This window comes from Lissotriton helveticus, chromosome 3_2 (assembly GCF_964261635.1).
Source record: "Lissotriton helveticus chromosome 3_2, aLisHel1.1, whole genome shotgun sequence".
In the NCBI taxonomy this organism is placed as follows: Eukaryota; Metazoa; Chordata; class Amphibia; order Caudata; family Salamandridae; genus Lissotriton; species Lissotriton helveticus.
The window spans coordinates 167731311-167757460 of NC_136062.1; the positions used below are offsets into that span (position 1 = coordinate 167731311).

The 26150-nt window shown below is 48.5% G+C and overlaps 1 protein-coding gene across 2 annotated transcripts in view; it reads right to left on the reverse strand.

Moving 5' to 3' along the window:
* Positions 1–26150, reverse strand: part of LOC144826531 (dual oxidase 1-like) — a 1074750-nt gene that overhangs the window by 196267 nt on the left and 852333 nt on the right. For both annotated transcript variants that reach the window (XM_078684961.1, XM_078684960.1), the window contains one exon: positions 8510–8582. In XM_078684961.1, coding sequence (XP_078541087.1) covers positions 8510–8582 — 73 coding nt within the window. The remainder of the gene's footprint in view (positions 1–8509; positions 8583–26150) is intronic.

The window sequence follows — 26150 nt, forward strand, 5'->3', positions numbered from 1 at the left end:
TTGGCCATGTTGTGGGACTTGGCTCACAGAGTGACACTTTGGCTTTTGCAACCCGGGTGACCGCAGCACTCCAACACCCGCATGACCGCATCAGTTGATTCCTCATAGAGCTCACGACGGAGTCACGCCCATAGCTCCGCAGTCATTTTCCACAGCCTCATGCTGGACTGGCATAAGCCAGGCCAGCCCAATCTGCTTAAGCTTACAGCGAAGGACAACAATGCTACATGGCCCAGATTTTCATTGTAGTAATATGCTGGTCACAGGTCTAGTTGTTAGTTTGCCACACAGTGTTGCCAGATTTTTAAGCATTCTCTAGCCCAAAGCCAATCAAAAAGTAGCCCAAAGTAGCCCAGTACTGCTACTTTAAAGAAGAAAAGGCAGGGACAGCGTCAAGCAGACGTTGAATGCATTCAAATTGATGTTGCAGCAGGCTGCCAAGTAAATCTTTGTCTAGTAAAGTGCTTTTACATACTACTTTGCTGGAACGCTCTATATATATTTATAATCTGGCAACTAGCACAAACCAAAATGTTACAGCATAATCGGAAACAATATAGCCCAACTGTGCTTGATCTATCCCAATCTAGCAACACAGTTGCCACAGCCACTCCCTCATGGCTGGTATACACCCATCCCACACCCATGCAACACAGGCATCACAGAACACGTGACCCTACTAATAAAAAAGACCGGGCGCACGTGCTCTATGCCATTTTAGAGTTGCTCGCACTGTGGCTGGCACAGTTACACCGTCACGGTGATGACCCGTCCCGGTGGGCCGGACACCTCATGTTTTGTGCGCTCTGCTGCACTGCAGTGTAGGCCTGAGCCCAACAGCGAGGGCCTACCCCACACTTGTCACTGAGTTATTAGCACTGCAAGCACTGAGCGGGTGTACAACCTACAATGATGATAGGTGCACTAGTATGTCCTCTGCCAAGGACCAAATGGGAGACCTGTTAGCTTGCAGAACGAAGTTGCATGATGTGGAGGGTGCCCCCCTGTCCGCGAAAAGGTGAGCAGTGAGGCCTGGGTGCGCAGCGTCGGGCAGATACCTATGGGTGGCGGGACTGGATGGGGTACAGCAGCCTGGATGCAGAAAGACGGCACAGCGATTTAGGCGTAAGCAGTCGTATATACTCTGCCATTACTAATTCTGTACTATAATAATAACAATAATACCGATATTTATATAGCGCGAACAGCTACCTCGCGTGGAGGTGTCCCGGCGCTGAAAAAGAAACCGCAGAACCCAAGAGGAAATGCAGGGAGAGGTACTAGGCTTTCTGCGCAAAGAGCCAGGTCTTTAGGAGTTTCCTAAAGATGGCTTCTGACGAGGCAGATTGGATGGCAGAGGGTAGGGAGTTCCAGAGCTTCGCAGTGCCTACCGAAAAAGATCTGCCTCCGAGTCTCGCCCTTCTCGCTCGTGGTACGGCCAGTAGGATCTGCGAGTTCGAGCGCAGGTGTCTCTCTTGGTGGAAGCGGGGGAGTCGGAGTTTAAGATAATTGGGACAGTTCCCTTTTTGTGCTCTGTACGCTAAGGTGAGAGCTTTGAATTTTACTCTGCTCGCCACTGGGAGCCAGTGCAGCTGGTGAAGATGCGGAGAGATGTGATGTTTAGAAAGGCACGTGTTTTATCAATCTCGCAGCCGCATTCTGCACGCTCTGCAGGCGTTGTGTCAGATATTTCGGGAGGCCAAGATAGAGGCCGTTAGAATAATCCAGTCTGGATGTGACTGTCGCGTGGACCACCGATTTGCGACAGTCAGTTGGTAAAAGGGAGAGGAATTTTCGGAGGTTGCGGAGTTTATAGTGGCAGCTAGAGGTGATATGTTGTATGTGGGATGAGAAAGAAAGCGTCTCGTCCCACCACACACCCAAATTGTTTGCCTTGGTGCCAGGGGTGGGAGCAGGACCCATTTCAGTGGGCCACCAGAGGTCAGGGGGGGGTGGAGTACTTTTCCCAAAGAATAGGACCTCGGTTTTGCTAGCATTCAGTTTTAGCGTGTTAGTGTTCATCCATCTGGCAACGTCACTAAGACATCCTTTTATTTTGCTGAACGCTGCTTCTGACACCTCAGCGTATGGGAAGACTAGTTGTGTATCATCCGCATACGAAATCGCCTTGACCCCCCATTTGGCGATTAAGGTAAAAAGTGGGGCCAAGTAAACATTGAAAAGTAGCGGGTTGAGGGCGGAACCTTGCGGGACGCCACACCACAGTTGTTTAGGTTCAGAGGAAAAGGCGCCCAAAGCTACTTTCTGAGAGCGGTTAGTCAGATAGGAGTGCAACCAACTTAGTGCCGTGTCCTCTAGGCCAGTATCCTTCAATCTGAGCAGCATTCTACCATGATCCACAGTATCGAAGGCAGCAGATAGATCCAGGAGCACCAGCATAGCCGATGCTCCTGGATCCAGTGACCACCTGATTGACTCAGCCACCTCAATGAGGGCCGTTTCAGTGCTGAAACCGGCCCTAAAACCAGACTGTGTTTCGTGTAGTATGCCTCTTTTTCGATGAAACTATTGAGTTGGCGTTGGATGAGTTTTTCAAGCATTTTTCCCGGGGCTGCTAGTAGGGAGATGGGTCGGAGATTACTCAGATCATCGGGGGCGCCATTAGGTTTTTTTTTCAATGGAAGAAGAGTGGCATGTTTCCAGCAGTCGGGGAACGTGCCAGTCTCGATAGACGTGTTCCAGATGTGTAGGAGTGGCCCTGCCATGACGTCCGACATCGTTTTCCATAGTTTGGGGGGACAGGGATCATCAGGAGCACCAGATTTGCATTTGAGTAGTTCTTTCACTGCATCCTCGTGGGTGATTGGGAGGAACCGAGTTAAGGGAGGGGTCGCCATCTCAATGATATCATGGTCTGCCATAATTGTAGGTTCGGAGGGGGTGAAGGAGTCATAGACCTTCAGGATTTTTTGGTCAAAGAAATCCGAGATATCCTCACAAAGTTTACTAGACGGAATAATTTCAGTTTCAATGGCCTTGGGTTTGAGGAAGGACTGAACTATTTGGAAAATCTCTTTGCTGGGTTGTTCCGCTTGTTGAATAGAGGATATAAAGAATAGTTTTTTTGCTTTTTTTATGGAGTGATGAAGGCTGCGCAGGGCTTTTTTATAGCAGATTTTTGCAGATTCGGAGTAGCTTGCCCGCCACTGACGTTCTAGTCTTTTACAATTGATTTTCTCAGCTATCAGTTCTGCAGAGAACCAGGGAGCAGACGGGGATTCTCTTCGAGAAGTGGCCATTTTGGGTGGAGCAATAGAGTCTACTGTACTGCTAATCCAGTGATTCAGTAGTATTGCATCAGAGTTCACATCTGCTGATAGTAAAGAGGGGGCAGATGTGAGCGCGGGACATAAGGTCTCAGAGGATAAGTTGTCCCAGTTCCTGCGCACATAAGTGCGTTTTCCTGTTGTTCGAGAACAAGCAGGGAAGGAAATTAGGAAGGGGACGAGAAAATGATCTGACCAAAGAAGTGGTAACGGGGGTTTAGTTGTGGTGTCCGGAATGTTGGAGAAAATAAGGTCCAACATATGACCTGCCTGGTGCGTGGTACCGGAGGTGATTAAGGCTAGATTTGCAGATTGAAGTGTGCTAATAAATTGGGAAGCCAGAGGGCAGTCAGATCTGTCAGCATGAACGTTGAAGTCACCAACTATTATATAGTGTTGGTGAGAGAGGGTGTTTTGGACTATGTAGTCCTTAAGATCATGGGTCTTGGATGGAGAACAGTCCGGGGGTCTATATATAATCAGGCCAGCTAGGGACGTTTGAGGGTCTCCCACATCTTTCAGATGTGGGAGCTTGAGAGTTATACTAGGTCCTGGTACATGGTTGGAGACAGAGCAGTGGTGTAAAGGTGAGCTGTGAGGATTTTGTACACAGTGTGGGCACTCAGTGTCCCTCCTCATCTCTTCCTTTCTCTCCCACACACTCTTTCTCTTTCCCTCTTCCTCTTACACTGTTTGTCTCTTTCTCTCTCTCTTCCTCTCACTCTCTTTCTCTATCTCTCTCCCTCTCCCTCTGTTTCTCTGTTCCTCTTTCTCACACTCTTTCTCTCTTTCTCTCTTTATCTCACTCTCACTGTTTCTCTCTCTCTTTGTATTTATCACTCCTTCTCTCTGTCTTCCTCTCACTTTCTTTCTATTTCTCTCTCTCTCTCTTCCTCTCACTCTCACAGTTTCTCTCTTTCCCTCTGTCTTCCGCTCACTCTTTCTTTCTCTCTCTCTCTTTCTCTCTCCTTTGATGGACGCATGATGCACAATCTTCTCTTGCTTTTTATCTAACAGGCTGTGATTCACAAATCAACATTACCCTCCTCTCAACACCACCAGAGCTGAACGCGATTACAATCTGCGATTATGCTTGGCCATCCTCAAGGCCTGAGAAAGTTACAAAAGGGGGTGGTGATGGACGGAGCATCTGAACCAATCAAACACTCACACCCAGTCAACAGTTCTGGATTTAATCCATCAAAAAAACTGAGAAAGTTGCTTCGGCACGACCCTCTTACACACATGCCGGTGGCGGAAGGTGAGCAGAGAGACTTCTTTCTGCAGCAGCGGGCAGTCACCTCTGGGCAGTGGGAGTGGATAGTGTGCACCAGCCTGAGCGCCCCAGAGCGCACAGACACGTCCGATCAGTGGGAGTGGGTGGGGTGCAGCAGCTTGATTGCGCATTGGCGAAACAGAAAATTACGTGTGTACGGTTGTATGTACTCTGCAATTGCTAATTCTATACTATCTTTCAGATCACTAAACTTGATAGTACACTATGTCCCGGCACGTGGTTGGAGACACACTTGTGGCACAAAGGTGAGCTGCGAAGATTTTCTCCAGTGTCAACACTCCCTCGCCATCTCTTCCTTTCTCTCTCTCACACTTTCTCTCTTTCTCTCTCTTCCACTCTCTCTAATTCTTTATTTCTCCCTTCCTCCTCTCTCTCTCTCTCACTCTTTATCTCTCTCTCTTCCTCTCTCTCACTCCTTATCTCTCTCTCCTCTCTCTCATACTGTTTCTCTCTTTCTCTCTTCCTTGTATCTTACTGTTTCTCTCTTTCTCTCACTCTTTCACTCTTTGTCTTCCTCCCTCTCTCACTCTTTCTCTCTTTGTCTTCCTCTCTCTCACTCTTTCTCTCACTCTTTCTCTCGCTCTCTTCTTCTCTCTCACTCTTTCTCTCTCTCTCTCTCTTCTTCTCTCTCACACTGTTTCTCTCTTTCTCTCTTTCTTGTATCTCACTCTGTCTCTCTTTCTTGCTCTTTCTCTCTTTCTCTGTCTTCCTCTTTCTCTTTCTTTCTTTCTCTTTCTCCTTTGCTGGACGCAGGGCGCACTATCTTGTCTTTCTTTTTGTCTTGCAGGCTATGATTCACTGCGATGACACGCCATGGCTGTACATAGTTTTATTTGTTGTTGTTTTGTTTTAATAAAATGTTTTATATGTAAATCCATACATGACTAAGATTCCTATTTGTACAACCTCACAAGCATCTTCCTATTAATGGTTCACCGAGGGATACTTGCGGGCCCAAGAAGGTTGTTGGGGTATGCTGGTGATGTGGGAAGAGGGTGCGTTACCTGCTAATGTGGGGAGATGCAGCGTGAAAGGGGTATCTCTCACAGACAGAGCTCCGGTATGTTTTCAGAAATGCCTCGGACAGATGCCAGCTGACGGACTGAATCACAAAATTGCTTTTCAATGCTCATATAGTGTGACTTATGAACAGTTTGCACCCAGGCTCGCAACTGTGGCACGTGGGCTCGAATCACAGAGGCAGAACTGCGGGCCGTATGCTCCCAAAGGAGCAGCGGCATAGTAGCTCGCAGACGTAGAGGCACAGCAGTGAACTAGCTCGCAAAGGTAGAGAGCCGCGTGCTGACGAACTGGCTTCTAAAGGCATAGCTGCGAAGTGGTGATGTTGGGCAGAGGGAGCGTGAAAGGGTTATCTTCCTACTGGTGTCCTGGAGTGGAAGTTGTGCTGCTTGGCGCTCACCTGTTTCTCCTTTATTGTTAATAAATCTTAAACATTCACTGCATCCATATCATCATTACACAGAGCTCCCGTATATTAAATTGTCCCCGGGACCTTTCTTTTATATTTTCACTCAATGCGAGGCACAAGATGGCTGCTAACACTTCCTGGTTTGAAGTGTTAGCAGCCAATCAGAGGACACTTCCTTCTTTGAAGTGTTAGCAGCCAATCATAGGCAAGCTCATGCTCGGGAGTTAGGCACCGGGCAGATATATATATATATTCTTTTCCTTTAATATCTCAAAAAGTACTGAACGGATTTACACCATTTATACAAAAGCGCGCTTTCTGGACCAAGACCTTTCTCCCTGCCAAATTTGGCGTAATTACGTACAGCAGTTTGACCTGTAGTCTTGTCTAAAGTTTCCTATGGAAAATGCATTGAGAAAACATGATTTGGGGACCCCCCCCCTTTTTCTCAGCCCCCCTTGACCAATCACCCCTACCCTTTAAAGATAGGAGCTGATCATAAAGGAGAAAAGTTTTGGAAAATTTCGTAAACATTCGTCAAACAAAGCCAAAGTTATAAGCACATGGAGGGCTCCAGGAGAGGGGCCGAGCAACACTCCTCCCAACATGAGTGACCTAGAGGGCCCCTGCAGCCCCAGCGAGCCCCCACTACTTTTTTTTAAAAAATCCCCCGAGACCTAGCTCACACTGGGGTCTCATGAAAATAAAATGCAGGAACCCGCGACCCCAGTGCGAATTGCGCCGATTTTTCTTTTTTTTAAAAATAAAAATGCTCTCTTTTACCCTGGGGGGCCTTCTGAGACCCCCCAAGCATGCCTTGGGGGTCAGGGTGTTTCTACCCTACCCCCTTCTCTTGTTTTATACCTTTGTTTCTCTGTGTTCTAGTGTCTCGCTTCTACCGAGTCACAAGATGGCTACCAATACTTCCTGGTTTGGAGTGTTGGCAGCCAATCACAGTGAAGCTCGTGCACAGGACTTAGGCTCCACCCAGATATCGAAACTTTCATTTTTCTAATTTCTCAGCAACTACTGAACTGATTTACACCATTTAAAATAATGGTCGCTTTCTGATCCAAGCACTACCTTTTTGCCAAATTTGGGGTAATTCCGTTCAGTAGTTTCGGCTGTAGCCTTGCACAAATTTCCTATGGGCAATTGATTTTTTCAATCTTATTTTTTCAACTTCTCAAAAACTACTGCACAGATTTACATTTAAAAAAAAAGGTTGCTTTCTGAACCAAGCTCTACTTTTCTGCCAAATTTGGGGTAATTCCGTTCAGCAGTTCGGGCTGTAGCTAGTCGCAAAATTTCCTATGAAAATTAACTTGGGGAAAACGTGCTTTGGGACCCCCCTTTTTTCTCAGCCTCTCGTTGACAAATCACCCTCAAACTTTCAGGATAGGAGCAGACCTGGATAGACTTTTTTTTGGGAGAATTTCGTGAAGATTTGTCAAACTACACCAAAGTTATTAGCAAATCAAAAAACGCTTTTCCTACGGAAACTAGGTTGTCACTATAACTACCTACTGGCGACCGCCAGTAGGTAATTTAGACATATATATAGATATACACGCACACACGATTAATGGCAGAATGAACATTGAAAAAAAAGGTCACTCTACCTTTCTGCCAAATTTGGGTTAGTTCCGTTCAGCAGTTCGGGCTGTAGCTCGTCGCAAAATGTCCTATAGAAACTAACATGGGGAAAACGTGTTTTGGGAGCCCCCTTTTTTTCTCAGCCCCTGCTTGACTTTTTTTGGGGAGAATTTTGAAAAGATTCGTCAAACTACGCCAAAGTTATTAGAAAATCAAAAAATGCTTTTCTATGAAAACTAGGTTGTAACTATAACTACACACTGGGGACTGCCAGTAGGTAATATAGATATATATATATAGATATACACACACACACCAGATTAATGGCAGAATGTACATAAGTTACTGTACAACATTAACAGGTAATGAATCCCGATAAGGTTGATTCTATGAAGGGTTGTGAAAGTTCTATAACATTAAGCCTGTACTGTTTCTATGTTCATGATTTAGCTGAATTTTTTCTCTCTTTGCTGTTCAGACATGGTTGTGAGCAAGGTGTTTTACTGAAATGCGTGTTAAGCTGTTGATTCACTAATAATTGTTGATATAACAATAAATAGCAAGACCAGGGACCTATGGTTGTGCCATTTCTTCAATTTGGTGGTAATGGAAGATTTTCACAGTTCATGGGAGGCGTGGTGAAGCCTTTGTCTTTTCAGCAAGAAAGTGTATGGCTCTCACTTTGTTTTTCCACTAAAACAAGGGTGGCATTTAATGCATCCAATGCTGCTGATACAAACTTCACTCTTTCACACTACAGTTGTTCTTGGTAAGTTTGAGATTCTTCCCTTAACATAGAACTTATTTTACTATGATCCCTGACAGCTTTGCTCTGCCATGAATTTGTGCCCTATGTACAGTGTTTGGAACATTCATAGTGGATGGTCTCTGATTCCCTACCTATGTATGACATCCGTGTTTAAAAAGGAGACTCTTCTGCACATCTGATTGAGCACTTCAGGTACTTCGACACCTGCCAAGACAATAAAAAATATTTTAGCATTCAAAGCATTTAGTTGATACATTCATGGTGACGATTAGTAATTTATTGCTGTGTACACTTACAGAAGACATCAATATCTTAATTCTCTTTGATGGGTAAATTAGAACAAGCGTTGGCAAAGGAAATAGGTCTGGCTTAGTAGTGTTCTGACTTGATGAAGGTTAGAATTTTTTTAAAGATTGTGAAATATAGTTGAGGAAAATAAGTATTAAACTGTGTACTTTAGTATGAAAAGAAGAATAAAAAAACTTTGAAAAACGATTTCCAAATATTAAAAATATAACAGATTTTTAAAAGTGTTCGAAACTTGTAAAGATATCACAATAGAAAACATTAAACTATAAATGTAAGTAGTGCATCATAAACAGGCACATACTTCAAAAACATATGTTGTTGTGGTATTTTTCAATATTGATCTTGCAATTTCATTAATACTTGTAGCAAATGCCATATAATTCATGCAGTCACCGCTTAAGTAAACAATCAAACGGAAACAATAAAATGGAATGCATGCACACAGGTTAGTTTTTAAAGCATATGTTATTAAAAACTAAGAACTAAGGTTTTTTATAATCACCCATACAGTGCTACGGGTAATTGTAATTTATAAACACATTTGAATAAAAGAGGTCAAAGCTGTTTAAAGACTTGTAAGATTAAAGAACTATAGGGACACAAAGTCAATGGAGTTTTGTAATTATTCACAAAAACGTTTATAAGTTCAGGACATGGCACTGCATGAGCAAGCTTTTATGATGCTGGACGGACCCGAGTCCATGCGGCAACATTCTGGAACTGGAATCGAACGACCTCCAGTCATCGGTTCCATTCCAGGAATAAGGATGCAACAGAACAGCGACCGAACCCTGTTCGGTCGCAATCCTATAATTTTCTATGGGAGTATGCATTCCGTAAGGGAATGCATGGTCTCATCACAAAATGTTAGGGTGCAGTTCATCCTGCCACCCCGAGGCAGCCACCGAGTGCCTTGCTCTCATTGGGGCCCTGCTGGGGGCCCCATGAAGCTGTTTCCTACTGCCTCTTTGTGCCATAAAGCTCCCATCTTATCACTTCACAGGTGCTTAAGAGAGAAATGCTTTTGACTTGTTCAGTCCCTGTATATAAGAGATGCATACACTGTAAGAATGTCAGATGTGTTTGTTGCCCCAGTATTTACACAAATAACAATTTAAATACCACTATTTTGTTTGATTTCTTTTATAGTGCTTTAGCACTACTTATCCCAATGCAGAGTGTCAAAGTGCTTTATATCACACGTACAGATTATACACTGACAATAAATCATATGAGTGTACATCAATATAAAGGCTGTGTTACATAAGACAGTGAGGTTTACAAGATATAGGAGCCACATGTACTTTGTACCTCACTGTGCTATATTAGAAGGATTACAATTATGAACTGCAAACTACAAAACGATCTGTCTTAAAAACAGTAAGCCATTGCCCATTTACATGAAATAAAAATATGTCATCTGCGTGTTGCATAATGTGCTTTGCATGAGACATATTAACCCGCTATGCTACTTTCATTCAAGACTAGGACTAGGCAAAACACAGGTCTCTCCAGCAAATATGTTATCCTTCAGAGTTTTCTTACCATTATTATTATTTGCTGAGATTTAGCGGGCACACAAAGATCTCTGCAGCAGATGCCTAAACACCATAAGATATATTAAAATACATACATTGCAACCAAACAAGCTGAACGTTTCTCATTGTTGTCAATATCTTTGTGTCAAGGTTTACAAAAAATACATGTATAAATTTAGGCCCAGATTTTGCGTTGGGATTGTGTCAATATTTTGACACAACACCAGTGCAAAATCAAATTTGTTAAATATTGTAATGCACTCAAATGTACTCCTGATAGACTTGATAAATGTATTTGAGGATCTAAGATCTGATGTCACTTTCTGTGAGGTCATCGGTTGGGATGCCACTTCCTGTGATGCCACATGGGATGTCACGCACCCTGATGTTACATGCAGTGATGTTACACCCATTCTGTTTAACTTGGTGGATCCCCCCACTTTTTTTTCTAGGACTTGAGCCATATGTGTATAGAAATGTTCCACGAATCACTGGCAGTTAAGGAAAATCATTTAGAAACATTGGCACTTTCTAGTACAAGATAATGATTTAGAAGTACCGAAACGCCGCAAATAACCTTTAATAAACTGCCCAACATTGGTGATTTACTTACAAAGTTACGCTGTCCTCTGCATTTAAAAATTGCAGCCCTGAAGGGATGTGGTTATCTCCCCTGCAGCATGTTTTAGGTCGAGCGTGAGCCAGCGCTCAAGCACTGCTCTTCGGAGAGCTGTGGTAGTTCAGTATAAAGAGAAGCTTCTCCCACTCTCCCACCCTTATTAGGTCTCGCGTACGCAGTGCGCATGCGCTGCTTAGGAAAAATACCTTTTGTAATCGACACAGCTTTGCAGGCAAAAACTTGCACGAGTTGCATTGCTTTGAATGCCAATGCATGCACGTTTGGCGATTCCCTTGCGGGAGCGAGCTTTCAAACCATCTGTTAATTACTAAGAGAGAAAAGACCTTTTGTAATCGACACAGCTTTGCAGGCAAAAAAGTGCACGTGTTGCATTGCTTTGAATGGCAACGCTTGCAAGTTTGGCGGTTCCTTGGCGGGAACGAGGTTTCAAACCATCTGCTAATTACTAACAGATGGTTCCTGCTTGCTCCCGCAAGGGAATCATGTGCAGGCCCCCTCTTCTCTTCCCTACCCCTGCTGCTTTTTTTACTTTCAGTGCGAGGCACACACTGATTAAATGCATTTGTAATGCTGCAGCAGCAGCATGGCATATTAGATCCAAGTTTATTTTGCACTTTCCAGCAGTGATGTAAAAAGCAACATTTGTTTGTCCCCATTGATATATATTATAAACGCTTGTGGAACGCGATGTGGAAAACTAATTGTCGCCACCAGTGCTGGTGGGAGGAATTTGATACTTTTTACATGGAACATTGCATAATAATAGGTTTAATTGGGTGCTTTCTAAATTCAAATATTCCAGTGGCTTCGAAGGGACAAGTTATGTAAATGAAGAGGCCTTGTAGGAACTAATGCTCCCAGCGCCACTCTCGGATGGATGGAGGTATGGATGTGGGGAGGGCGGTGGTGCTTTCCTGCTGTGAGAGATGCCGTCCTATCTTGGCGCACTTACACGCTCAGTCTGTTCTGAAGTTGTCAGTATTGTGGTGTTTTTCACTGTTTAATTCTGCCCCCTGGTGGGACACAGCTCGGCAGTGTGTATCAGGGAGGGGGATGTCCGTCTTGGAGGTCGCTCCTCGACTCCTTCAGTGCATCGTTCCCTTTGGCTGGCTTCATGAACAAGGACTAAACCCCACCCGACCAACCCCCCCCTGTAATGCGCACGCAGTTTCTTCCTCACCACTCATCTTTGATTTCGCTTTCCTTTTGCCTCTGCATGAGCACGTGAAGACGGTTTGCCTGACTCTGCAGAATGGCCCCGCTGGAGTCCGAGGTGACCTCCTTAAGCAAAAGATAGGACCCGTGCAGGGAAGGGGTTCGGGGGTTCTGATGCGGAGCCCAGCACATTAGCAGGCCTGGCGGGGAAGGATGACTGCTGCTGTTCCTTGGCCCGGAATTAAGTGGCCCCAGAGGGAACTCAGTTCTCCGCATATACCAAACAAGAAACAGTGTTTTGCTGCATAATGAATGTGTACTTGCACAGTAGTTATGAATCCTCCCAGTACAGGTTTCTGCCCTGCTAAAGTTTCCTTTCCGCCTGCCCCCACTCCCCCTTGCTCCTCCATTCCTCCTGCTCCTCCACTCCTCCCTCCACTCCCCCTCTCTTCCTCCACCTCCACTACCCCCTCTCTCCAGCCACTCCTCATCTCTCCCTCCACCTAAATCCAGTCCCACCTCTCTCCCTAATAAGGCCCCAAAGGCGAGACCTATTGGCTATGCTAATGCTTGTTTTTCAATTGGCAGTGCTGTGCCGTGTGGTTTTCTGCAGTTTAAGGATAGAAACATGTTAGTTGTGTTACTTGGTAGGCGGGGTTGTATGTATAAACAGTATAGGCCCTGATTGCCAGTACAATGTTCGTCTTTCCTTTACCAATCTCGGAGAGGGTGCTGCTTCTCAAAGGGCACAGCTGCAGCTGAGTTTTTGATGCTTGCACTACATAAATACATCGTTATGTTTAGAAGGTTATTATACGGGGCGAAGGAAATAATTAAACATAAAGCCTCCCGTTGTGTGAAATTGATAATTCACAGGGATGTATGAATGTGTTTATGTAGGAATTGTGTGGCTAAAAATCCATCCATGCTACACTATGCCGGGTAGTTATAGAGGGGGCGATGTAAAGGGGGAGGGGGTAACAGTCGACAGAAATCGTGGCGAGGCAGTAGGGAGTGGCGGAGGGGCAGACGGGAAGACACAGTGGCCATGAGGCGTATTATAGGAAAGTAACTAACGGGTGTAAAATAATCCCCCTGGAATATCGCAGCTTCTTGTGGAACGTGAGAGTTTATCTTGGAAGTGAAATGCACAATGGAATATGTGCAGCGTGGACTTGAAAGAGCGAGTCTGTGTTTTGGCGCTAGCCGATCGGTGCTAATGTCATGATCTCTTTGGGCACAACTCATGTCAAAATTCCAAATGACTTGTGTGCTTTCTGTCCTCAACAATGTCGTTTTTTGCACGCCACCCCATTGTAAGCTGCCGTCTCAGGTACCTGAAGTGTGCCGTCCTCGCGTTCTAACTTTTGTCTGGCACCATAAGTTTACACAAAAGCCTCTCAACAGTTGGGTGGGTCAATGCACCTGTTGCAGTAATTATTCTGTGAACTTTGCCTGCTCCTACGCAGTCTGAGAAACGTTGTGATGCGTAGTAGTAACATATGTTATCTGCAGCACCAACGCACAGTGATTGTGACATCAAACACTATACAATAAATTCCAATTATTGTACCACTTTCCAATCCTCCCCTAAACACGTCAGATTCCTTCGCATATTGCATTTGTAATATTTTTGCATTATATAGCGCCTACTTCTCCTGACGAGGTGTTGATGCGCTTTGCACTTGAAAGTTCTGGACTATGACTGCACTTTGTTGCCTTTCAACTGCGAACCGAAAGGCATCCGCTTTTATTGGTGTTATACTCTCTGTTGTATTATTATGATTCATTCTGGATATCCTGAGGTGTGCAGTTGACACCTGATGTGCCTGGTAGAGACAGGGGGGTGGGGGTGGGGGGGTTCGCAGGCATCTGGATTTCAATGTTTGCGATTACAAAAGAGGTGACCATAATCTCAGGGGGCCTCACCAACTTTGAGATGGGGTATCTTTATTCTTATGTTTTTATTTATGAGTGTAATAAACAAAGGCAACACTTTTCGCAGCCCCTTAAATGATAAAACGTTATCAAATACATACACTGATCAAGTTGCTTGTCTAATATCGGATGAGTAAATACCCTTCCCTGTGTAGTTCAACTCATAATCACACTCCATGGAACTCTCTAGCTTTATAATTCCTCCTAAAACTTGGCGCTAGCTTGTTCACGAATTGCCGAGGATGACTCAATTCAGTGAAGTGGAGAAGCCTGGCTGAGGCCATAACAGACAAGCACATTCGGAATGTATGTTGTATTTCCATTTCAGGTGTATTAAGTGCGTCCTGAGATGGACGTGCAGACTTATGCCCCGGGTTATGCCCCAGGCGGCAGGGGCAGTCCTTTCTGGGCACCTAACGGTTGTCAGTTACAAACAGTCATTCAAAGCCTAGTGCTGAACACAGAAGGGGCTATTATGAGTCGATAAGGAACAGATCCCTAAATCTGCCCCAATGTGTGTTCAGAACCGCAGATGAAACACGTGCAAGACATTTTATGAGGGGTGTGTCATGTGTTGAGAGGCCACCCCCGCGGCTAGGGGAGGGGGGCCTTTAGTGGGAAGGGCCGGAGTGTAAGTTTCGATTCTTCAAGGCTTGTCATGGGGAGGGTCTCGCCGTAAGATGAGATGCCAGGATGGGCGTCTGAGAGCCCTCCCCCAAATTGATAAAATTACGGCTCCCCAGGGAGCAGCCCTCTTTTGTCTCTCGCCTCGGGGGATTGCAGGCTAGCCGGATCAGCAGTTGTGCAGGACAGGCCGTCCGGGGCTGGGGACGATCTGTTGCAGCGCCGGTGCGATCTACGAGGTGAGAGGCCTTAGCGTAGCGAGGGTATGGGGGCGAGGCACAATGTCAGCGATGCGGACGGCGTTAGCTACTAGGAAGCATCATGCATAATAGGGAGCGCTTCACACGGTGTCAGAGCGCTGCGCAATGGAATCGGGAATTATGCGGGCCTTCGGCAGGGGGCCAATTGTGTATGCACGGGACGGTATATTGAGCGGACTTTACCTGAAGGTGTTGTTATGTCGTGGGGCCCTAGGCCCACATGCTGGTAATAATTGCGACACAGACACCGGATAGATAGTTGGTTAGTGAGCCACGAGCACGAGCGCTCGGCTCTATTTATTGACTGTGTCACGTGATGTCGTGACATCAGTGGTGGGTGGGTGTTTAGTGTAGGCTTACAAGTTTAACCCTAGCCTGTGTCTGCTAGGACACAACATTCCTCCCAGAATTTGATAAAAATTAAGGAAAGACAAAAGTCCGAATCTGTGGGAGGAAGTACATAAATATACACTAATTACAAATTTACATTGAGTCTCTTCAGCTGCTTGCTTGATGACGACGGTGGAAATTGCTGCTGAAACTATTTCTTCTTGGCTTGACGTCCTGGTTATCGGTGGGCGTGCTCTTCTTTACTTGCGCCGTGGACGTGTATTGGTCAGTCCACTGAGATCTTGCTTTTGAGGATAACGTCAAACAGGATGACCAGATGTTGGACTTGAAGGATGTTGTCTTCTGCTGGTCCGTCGGTTTCTTCACTGTAGGCAGCTTGGCTTTACTTTACAAAGGATGGAGTGTTCGAAGGACATTCTTCTCACTAGGACGTCCCTCTCTCGGGTGTTCTCCTGCCACGAGATGTCCCGGAGGCCCTTTTCATCAGGTTTCCACTGGGCCGGGTATTATTCCACAGCATTTCTCCAACTCCACAGTCTGCGTGTGAATGGAGGAGACGATGGGGGTACTACCTCGCAAAGTCCATAGCTCCACCTGAAGGGTAGTTGTTGACTCCTGCCTTTGCGCACAAGTTCCTCTTCTTCCTGGGACGTGCAGGTTAAACGGCGATGGATTCATCTCTCGTGTCGGGACCCTCTGCCACCGGTGTCCCTGAGGCCTTTGCCCCTTGGATCTCCACGGGCTGGTGTGGAATGGTCGGTTCTCCTTGTTCAGGCCATCTGAGCTCCCTCCGCTTCCAGGTTTCCGCTCAATCCCAAAGGTGGGTGTTGCCAATGGTCCGGCCTGTGCTCTCCTACCGTCCACGGGTGGTCGGGGTCTTGTGAATGGGTGCCTGTTCTGTTCTTGGTGTTTTCAGTGTTCTCCTGGACGTGCGGGTCACTGTACACGATGATGTGGTGTGTCACCTCTTCTTCTTCTTGTAGGTGTGTGGACTTGTTACACCTCTCTTCATCTTTTCCAGATGTTCCTGATGGTGTCGTGTCACATGACTTCTTACTTCAGTTCTTTTCTTCATGGCATCGTGCCACTCTTCTCCCTTTCCTTTTCGCGACACGGTGTTGTCACCTTGCACTCCGCCTGTTTCCGTCTGGTCTTGTCCTGTCTTTAGGACACTGTCTTCTTTCCACTCTTCTGTGACTGGACCGGTCGTTACGATCTTCTTTCTTGCTTCCTATTACTTCCAGTTATTGTTGTTGTTGCGTCCGTCTCTCCTGGTCTTCTGATCTCTCGGTTCACGGACGTCTTCTGGCATGACATCTTCATCCTGACTTCCTGGCAGAATTATTTCTTTCTTCTCTGGCGACCATTTTGATTGATCAGCTTTTGTTTGGGCGCCCCTCTGGTTTGTCGGATCATCCTTTTCTTTTTGGGCGATCTTCTTTGACAGCAGATGGGGTGGACAGCTTCCTCTTCGTGAGTCTTCTCGCTATCCGCGACCATTGGGATCGCCATGTGCTTCTGCTGCAGTGCTTTCTCGTTGGCGCAGTTTCGCCTGCGCTCTTCGTGTGCTCTGCAGGTACCGGAGGGTTACGTCACCTCTCCTTGGACCTTCTCCGGTGGGTGACTTCTTGTGCGTGCTTCCGGTGAGGCTCTTTAGCTTCTTGGGGCGTTGACCGTGCTTGGTTGCTTCGCCTCCTTTTGGCTGCGGGGTAACTTTGCGTTACTCTTCCGTTGCACGTCAGTGTGCATTGCAGTGGCAAGTTCTTGCTTCACTTGGTACCGTCGTGGTACATCTTCAGTGTAGCTTTGTTCCTTGCGGTTCATTAGAATCTTTGGCGTCATCGCTCTTCCACGTGCGTATCGCACTTTTCTTCTTCACACTTGGGTAGTTGCCTTGCACGTCTTCTGGTGCTTTGGGGTGTGGCTTCCTTACTTTCAGGCGCTGTCCTGTACTGTCCGCGTCCGGGGTACACTTGCGCTCTTCCATTGGTTGCCTTTGGATCTTGCTGCTTGCGGTAGACGTCTTGACTCTCCCTCGACGTCCACGGTGAGGTTGTTGTCTCTCCTGCGTTTGCGATGAACACCTGTGGCCACAGGCGTCACTTCTGCAGTGGTGATGGGTCTCCGTCTTCGTTCGCGTCGCTGCAGGCTTGTTCTCCCTCGTAGGCTTTCCCTTGGCGTGGTTGCTTCATTGGCTTCTTTTCTCTTGCACACTTCTCTTGGCTTGCAGTGTGCTGGTTTGATTTTTTTTTTTGTCCCTGTTTTGCTTTAGCACCAGGTGTGAGCTGCAGTCTTTAGTCTGCGTTGATGCGGGCGTGCCTGGTACTAAGTTCTTGACGTTGGTTTGTCCAAGGATTGTTTTATTCTTCACTGTGCTGCTGTTCAAAAGAACGCCCACTAGATGGCAGTGTTTCTTTTCTTGGTCCCAGCTTTCCCTTCTCTATGGCCGGTGCTGGGTTTTAGTGCAGCTGGGTGACTGGGGTGTAGAGCTTCGCTCTGTGTCAGGGCAATGTCCTCGTGTTACCGTCCCTGGCCCGTTTGCATCCACCTTTCAGTCAAGGTAGAGCAGGGGCTACCCATGTTACTGCTTCTTCGCTTGGGGTGTTGGCGCTGTTCTCCGGCCGTTCTGCTTTCGGCCACACACACCCAGAGCCGCCGCATCAGTCACCCTCAGCAGCAGGGCGAGGCAGGGTGTCACCGCTGGATTCCTTTTCATCGGTGAGTCAGCCTTTTATTTATTTATTATTTTATTTCCTTGTTGCATACTTCCCCCCCCTCGCGGCAGGCCTTTTCTTTGTCGCGGGCTGCGCGGGGGGTGCTGGTGCTCCACTCGCTATTTCTTGCTTGTTGCTCCCGCCCGCAGCAGCCTCTCAGTTCTTGCGCTGTGCGGGGGAGGGCAGACACCAGGGCTCACGATTCTGCGGGTGGGCTCCGCTGTGGTAGTACACCGCCCAGCAGCTCTTCACACGCTGTGGCCGTTTTCTTTCACCCCGCCGCCGCACTTCTCACTCGCTGCGCGGCGGGGGACGCTGCAGGCAGGCCGCGGGTGGGCTCCGCTGGTCTTGCCTTACTTAAAGTTTGTTGTGCAAGGCGCGCTGGTCATGCGGGTGGGCTCCGCTTTCATAAGAGGGGGTCGGGAGGTGGTTAGCTACTCCACCCCCTCCCCTCGCTCTCATTACTTCGGCGTTGGTCGCGGAGGCGGGGTTGACTCCCGCGGACCTCCGCTCGCACCCTGGCCACTTTGAGCAGCCTGCAGGCTCACCTCGGATCTGGCTTGCGTCAAGGCTATCGCGGGTGGGCTCCGCTTCGCTGTGCAGTCACAGGGGGGGGTCGCTCCTGGCATCTGCGACCCCCGGGGCCATTCACAGCCCCCGGGCTCACCTCCGGCCTACGGGCCTTATTATTAGTTGCGGCCGTGATGGGTGGGCTCCGCATGGCGTCATCGTGTCGGGGGTCAGTGGCGGCCGGTGCCGGTGGGCTCTGGCCGGTCCGCTTTTCTTTATTCCGGACTAGGCCCGGGGCACGGCACACGCCCCTCGGGCCTCTTGGCGGACGGCGCTGCTTCCACGTAGGGGTTGCCCATAGGCAGGCTGCATTCTCCCCCCTTTCTCATTAGCAGGAGCACGCCGGGGGTTCTGCCACTCCTCGTCTACAAATGTTATGTTGTGGGGCCCTAGGCCCACATGCTGGTAATAATTGCGACACAGACACCAGATAGATAGTTGGTTAGTGAGCCACGAGCACGAGCGCTCGGCTCTATTTATTGACTGTGTCACGTGATGTCGTGATATCAGTGGTGGGTGGGTGTTTAGTGTAGGCTTACAAGTTTAACCCTAGCCTGTGTCTGCTAGGACACAACAGGTGTCAGAGCGCTGCTCGATTGAAACGGTAACGATGCGGGCCTTCGGCAGAGGGCAAAATATGTATGCATGTGACAGGATATAGCGCGGACTTTACATGTAGGTGTCAGAGCGCTTCACTATCGGAACGGTAACGATGCGGGCCTTCAGCAGGGGGCCAATTATGTAGGCACGCGATTGATATAGCGCGGACTTTACCTGAAGGTGTCAGAGCGCTTTACTAAAAACGGTAACGATGCGGGCCTTCAGCAGGGGGCCAATTATGTAGGCACGCGATTGATATAGCGCGGACTTTACCTGAAGGTGTCAGAGCGCTTTACTATAAAAACTGTAATGATGCGGGCCTTCGGCAGGGGGACAATTAGTTTCACGCTGATGGTATATAGCGCGGACTTCACCTAAAGGTGGCAGAGCGCTTCACGACATAAACGGTAATAGCGGGCCTTCGGCAGGGGGTCAATTATGTAGGCACGCGATCGTATGTAGCGCGGGTTTTACACGAAGGTGTCAGAATGCTTCACAAAAGCAATGGTAATGATGCATGGGGAAATCGCAAGGGAACACTTACAAAAGCAAACTTTAGATTACGCAACGTGAAAGTGGCAACAGAGTGCAGCCAAGATAGTGGCGAGGCGGGGCAAGACATCGAAGGGAAAGGTGTGGCCAGGCTTTTTCGGGCAAATCGTGGGGGCAATTTTCCTGAATTCGGTCATAATGCAGATAGGGAGTAAATGTTTAATTAATAAGAAATATAAAAAAAATTGAAAAAATGATGAAATGAGTGCACATTACGCTGTCCCTAGGGCCATCTGGATATGAACTATAAAACAACAGGGGCATAATGGGGGTATGCACTAAGGTAAAGGAGCTCGACAATTACTAAAGTGGGTGCAGGTGGGCGATCAAGCGGCATGGTGCAGGCGAGCTGGGGCATGGTGTGGGATAGCAACGTATGTTATAACGGGGCACTAAGGCGGTAAGTAGCACTGGTGCCCGGGTGTAAGACCGGTCGAAAGGGCGCACAGGTATTGTTCAGTTGGTAATTTTGCTTTCTTTTCTTAGTAGGCGGAATGCCGCCCAAACGGACACGGGGGGGGCAAGGAGGCCCCAGCGCCAACGAGGAATTTCGCTTGTTGGTTGCATTGTGGGAGGTCGCTAGGAAAGGTGGTATCGATTGGGCCCTGAAGACGCTATCTCAGGATGCAGGAACAAGCTGACTGCAGGAGCCTCCGTTGCCAAAACACATACGGCAGACGCCTATTCGCTTTAAGGACATGCAGCAGGAGAAGACCAAGCGGGTCTCGGAACAGCGAGTGAACCTTCCAGGTGAGGCGTTGGCAGCGGGCCAGCCCCTGGTGGTCATGGATAATATGCGGGTGACTGGCGATGGCGCGCAAACTGGCTTAGCAGAAGGCGGGTTGTCCCTTACGGGGGGGGTTACACAAAGTGCGGTAATGCCAACAGGGCCAGCGGGGGACTTGGTAGTCAGGCAAATGCGGTACAGGCTGAGGGGGGGGCTGCGTCTGGTACGGCAGCGCGGGCTTCGGTGGAAACAATACAGGCCCCGGTGGTAACGACACAAGGTGGTGGTGTGGCTCAGGTGTGGGTCCAGTCAGGGGGGGTATTGCAATCGCCTATGGTGGTGGCTACCACGGCTCAGGGCCCGGTGAGTAACTCAGGGGCTGCGGGAGCCCGGTGAGTAACTCAGGGGCTGTGGGAGCGGGGCTAGTTACGGTGACACCAGCGCCCCCCCCCCCGCGACGGTAGCTTCGGCGCACACTCCTCTACCACACAGCCCAGTGTTATACGGTTCAGCATCATTGGCAATGTCAGCGTCAGCAAGTATAACTTGGCATGTGCCTGCGGATACAAGGGAGAAGATCTTTAAGGGAGAGTATGTGGACGTTTATGATTTGATTAATGCAGGTGTGGTCCCGGGGAAGACCAGGTCGGGTAAAGATGGGAACTGAAACAAAAGAAGGTCTGCGTGGAATGGTCATTGAAGAACTGGGTGACCGGGTTTGCTATTTATGCAGCAATTATGGTTGAGCGGTTTCCTACATTGGCGGCTCAGTTGATAAGCTACATGTCACTGATTCATGGGGCAGCTTCAGAATTTCAGGGGACGGCTTGGTTGCAATATGACACAAAGTTCAGGCAGATGAAAGCAGTGAGGCCGGAAGTAGCATGGGACCAACGGGAGATTAATATATGGCATGGGGAGTTTTATTGCAAACCTACACATTCCTTTCGGGGAGACAGGGGAGCCGGTGACAGGAAGCAAGCATGTTGGCAATTTAACAAGAATGAATGTAATAGGGGCACAGCATGTAAGTTCAAGCACATTTGTTCCTTCTGTGGGGTGCTCGGGCACTCAGAGATTAAGTGTTTCAAGAAAGGGGGTAAGGCCAAGGAACACCGCCCCCCCACAGCTGCTGCTCCACCAAAAGGCCGCCCTACCCAATAATGCCCAGAGGTTGCCCACACCCATACACCTGCCTGTATTAGCCCATATGCTCGCCAGATATGAGAGGGGGGCAGAAGCACAATTTTTGTATGAAGGTTTTAAATCTGATTTTCACATCCTGTCTGCCGCAGTGCCAAGTGCAGTGCCCCCGCGCAATCAGCTATCAGTGTTAAGAAACCCAGAAGTGACTCGGGAAAAAATTGAAAAGGAGATAGTGTTGGGGAGAGTGGCGGGTCCTTTCCAGGCATTGCTGAGGCAGGACCTGGTCTGTTCACCTTTGGGGCTGGTACCAAAGAAGGAGGTGGGAAAATATCGTCTCATACACAGCTTGTCGAGTCCATCTGGCAAGTCAGTCAATGAGGGGTTGGATCCGTATTTGTGTGTGGTGCGCTACACCACTTTTGACTCGGCGATTACAAAATTGCGAAGGCTGGGCATGGGGGCGCTGATGGCTAAAGCAGATATTGAGTCAGCATTTCGCCTCTTGCCGGTGCTCCCGGATGACACTAGATTGCTAGGCTTCACTTTTGATGGTAATTTCTTTGTGGACCTGTGTATGCCCATGGGTTGTTCCATTGCATGTGCTGTATTCGAAACATTCAGTCGCTTTCTGGAATGGACAGTGCGGGAAGCGGTGGGCACGCAAGGGGTTGTGCATTACTTGGATGATTTCTTCTTTATGGGGCCACCAGGCTCGTCAGATTGTCAAGAAGCATTGGTGGGTTTCCAGCGGTTGGCGGAGGCATTGGGGGTGCCACTGGCGGCGGGGAAGACAGTGGGACCTACGACACAATTGACTTTCTTGGGTATTGAGATAGACACAGTGGAGGGCATGTGCAGATTGCCGCAGGACGAAATTAAAAGTTTTCAAGGGTCACTGGACGACTGCTTAAGGGCCGCAAGGTTACACTACATCAGTTGCAGGTGTTGGTGGGGCAACTTAATTTTGCACTGCGGGTGATACCTGTGGGCAGGGTCTTTTCAAAGAATATAGCCAGGGCAATGTCAGGTTTGAAGGCGAAACACCACCACACTCGGCTGACAGCGGAAGTGAAGGATGATTTGGTCACATGGAGTGATTTCTTGGAGCACTTCAATGGATCAGTGATATGGCAACAACCAGCACAGGACAATAGAGAATTAGAACTATACACGGATGCAGCGGGCAGTGTCTGTTTCGGTGCAGTGTTAGGAGCAAGGTGGTGTATGCAGCATTGGCCGGCTGATTGGTTCAGGAGGGGGTTGGTCCGCAATATCACATTCCTGGAGTTATTTCCCATAATAGTGGCGCTTCAGATATGGGGTGCATTGTTGGAAAATAAACGAATTGTGTTTTGGTCAGACAGTATGTCGGTGGTCCTGGCGGTGAACAACCAAAGGGCAAAATGCCCGTGGGTACTCCGTTTGATGAAAGTGTTGGTGCGTGAGTGCCTCAGGCGTAATGTGCATTTTACTGCCAAACATGTGCCAGGTGTGGTGAACACAGTAGCTGACTCTCTGTCTTGTTTTAAGTTGACAGAATTCAGAGTGCGATGGCCACAAGCAGACGGTCAGATGACGGCCTTCCCGGAAAGCCTGTGGAAGCTTGGTGCCCCATTGCTTCCGACCTCATAGCGGCTTCGGTTGCACCCAAGACTAAGAGTAGGTATGAAAGGGCATGGCAGGTGTACATAGCGGTCCTGCAGAACCAAGGGGGTGCAGGGGAGTTTACACCACAGGGGGTTCTCATGTTCATAGTCAGCCAGAGAGAGGAGGGAAGGTCATTAACTCTGGTGCGCAGACAATTGTCGGCAATAGCCTTCTTTGCAGGAATAAAAGGGGTAGCGGATCCCACTAAGGACCGCAGAGTTAGAAGGGCTATGAAAGGTTGGGAACGACTAGCGCCAAGGGAGAAGGATGGCAGGAGACCTATAGATTCCAACAGGTTGGTGAATATCTTGGGGGTGTTGCCACAGGTATGTTGGTCACATTATGAGGTCAATTGTTGCGGTTAGCCTATTCGTTAGCATTCTTTGGGGCATTTCGCATCTCAGAACTAGTGCCGAGCTCCAAGATGGACAGACAAAGGGGAATTGCTGTGGGGGATGTGGTGGTTGCTGCAGAATTACTGCAAGTGAGAGTGCGGAGGCCAAAGACAGACCCGCTGGGGAAAGGGGTATGGGTGCAACTAAGAGCGGTTCAGGGTGCGGGTTACTGCCCGGTGATGTTGATGGGGAAGTTCCTGCATATTAGGCCGGGTTTTGGTGACGATAGGCTGTTGGTGCATGCAGATGGTACACCTTTGATGAGGTTCCAGTTCACACAATTATGTAAGCGGGCGCTGGAATTGTTGGGTGAGGACATAGCTCATTTCACATCACATTCGTTCCGCATTGGGGCGGCCACTACAGCAGCGGTATTGGGACTCTCAACGAATGCAATTAAGAGGGTGGGCAGGTGGAGTTCATCTAGTTTTGAGCGCTATGTGCGACCGCAGCTGGTGTAGATAGAGTCGGTATTTGCGGCAGATAGGTACTGATGCACCTCTTTTTTTCTCTGTTCTCTTTTGGTCTCGCATGCAGTGATGACAAGTCAGAGGACGTAAGTATGCTGGTGTGGAGATTCGGTCATTTTCATAGCAGGGCAATGGTTCGGAGAGTCCGGGGTTGACAAGACGCAAAGGGCCATGGGAGTCTTTCATGATTGGTTAGGGGTTGAGGGGCAACGGAAAACATGATCCCCGGAGGCAGGAGGGGGGCCAAGGAGGCCTTATTCTCTCTACTTACATGGATCAGGAGAGTACTGCCGGACACTGCGATTATTTGGTCAGAGGTGCACACTCGGAGAGTATGGGGGGGTGACATTCCATCAGCTGCAGTGAACACGTCGGTGAGGAAGATGAATAGGGAGGTAGAAAAACTGTTGAAGGGGTCACGGATACGTGTTATCAGGCATAGCCTGCTGCAGGCATTGAGCTCAGATGAGTACCGGCAGGGGGGATGCACCTGTCCAGGGCAGGGTTGGAAGTGTGTGCAAAATATTCTGGGGGCTATTGCCCTGCACTGGGGAAGAGTAGCAGGGCTTTAGTGCGGGGGGAGGGTAAGAGCACCAGTGGTGCTTCTTGCCCTGTGGCGGGGTCCCGGATGAGAGAAAAGGCAGGGGGACTCTTTTTGGGCGGAAAATGGATGACACTGTCGCAGGGGAGGCAGTTATGGCGGCTCTGGGCTGGCGGGAGAGGGGGCCGTCCTGCTGGTGGTCCTGGACTCTCTGGCCCTACCCTAGTAGCTGGTGCTTGGAAAAGGGGTGATGTTGTGTCCTGCTGGTACAACTCGCCTCTAGAGATGACGAATTGTAAATACATGTTAACCTGTGGCGCATATGTATGGAGCGCATCATTTATGTGTGAATTCAATAAAATGGTCTATGTGGGCGGTTTTACCCACAAATAAAATGGTGTTTTGGTATAATAATAAAGCTACGCAGTTGACAACAGTTACGTGTAAGCGTTTCACTGGGGGAGGGGTGATCAAATGGTGATGAGCGAATGGCACGAGATATCCCCACTATGAGAGGCCACCCCCGCGGCTAGGGGAGGGGGACCTTTAGTGGGAATTCCGGGCCGGAGTGTAAGTTTCCATTCTTCAAGGCTTGTCATGGGGAGGGTCTCGCCGTAAGATGAGATGCCAGGATGGGCGTGTGAGAGCCCTCCCCCAAGTTGATAAAATTACGGCTCCCCAGGGAGCAGCCCTCTTTTGTCTCTCGCCTCGGGGATTGCAGGCTAGCCGGATCAGCAGTTGCCCACCCACCCATCCCTAAGTTCAATAGTGAGTGGCGGGGTCCCGGATGAGAGAAAAGGCCGGGGGACTCTTTTTGGGCGGAAAATGGATGACACTGCCGCAGGGGAGGCAGTTATGGCGGCTCTGGGCTGGCGGGAGAGGGGGCCGTCCTGCTGGTGGTCCTGGACTCTCTGGCCCTACCCTAGTAGCTGGTGCTTGGAAAAGGGGGTGATGTTGTGTCCTGCTGGTACAACTCGCCTCTAGAGATGACGAATTGTAAATACATGTTAACCTGTGGCGCATATGTATGGAGCGCATCATTTATGTGCAAATTCAATAAAATGGTAAATGTGGGCGGTTTTACCCGCAAATAAAATGGTGTTTTGGTATAATAATAAAGCTACTCAGTTGACAACAGTTACGTGTAAGCGTTTCACTGGGGGAGGGGTGATCAAATGGTGATGAGCGAATGGCACGAGATATCCCCACTACATACAACACTTGACACACCCCTCATAAAATGTCTTGCACGTGTTTCATCTGCGGTTCTGAACACACATTGGGGCAGATTTAGGGATCTGTTCCTTATCGACTCATAATAGCCCCCTATGTGTTCAGCACTAGGCTTTGAATGACTGTTTGTAACTGACAACCGTTAGGTGCCCAGAAAGGACTGCCCTTGCCGCCTGGGGCATAACCCGGGGCATGAGTCTGCACGTCCATCTCAGGACGCACTTAATACACCTGTCATTATCAGTAAGAATATGTTATGTTTTGGTCATGTTATGAAGAAGTAAGAGAGCAGCCTTAGGGCTCCTTCTGTCCATGGCATCGAATTACAGCAAAAGACACCACAAAAGGCCTTTATTTTCACT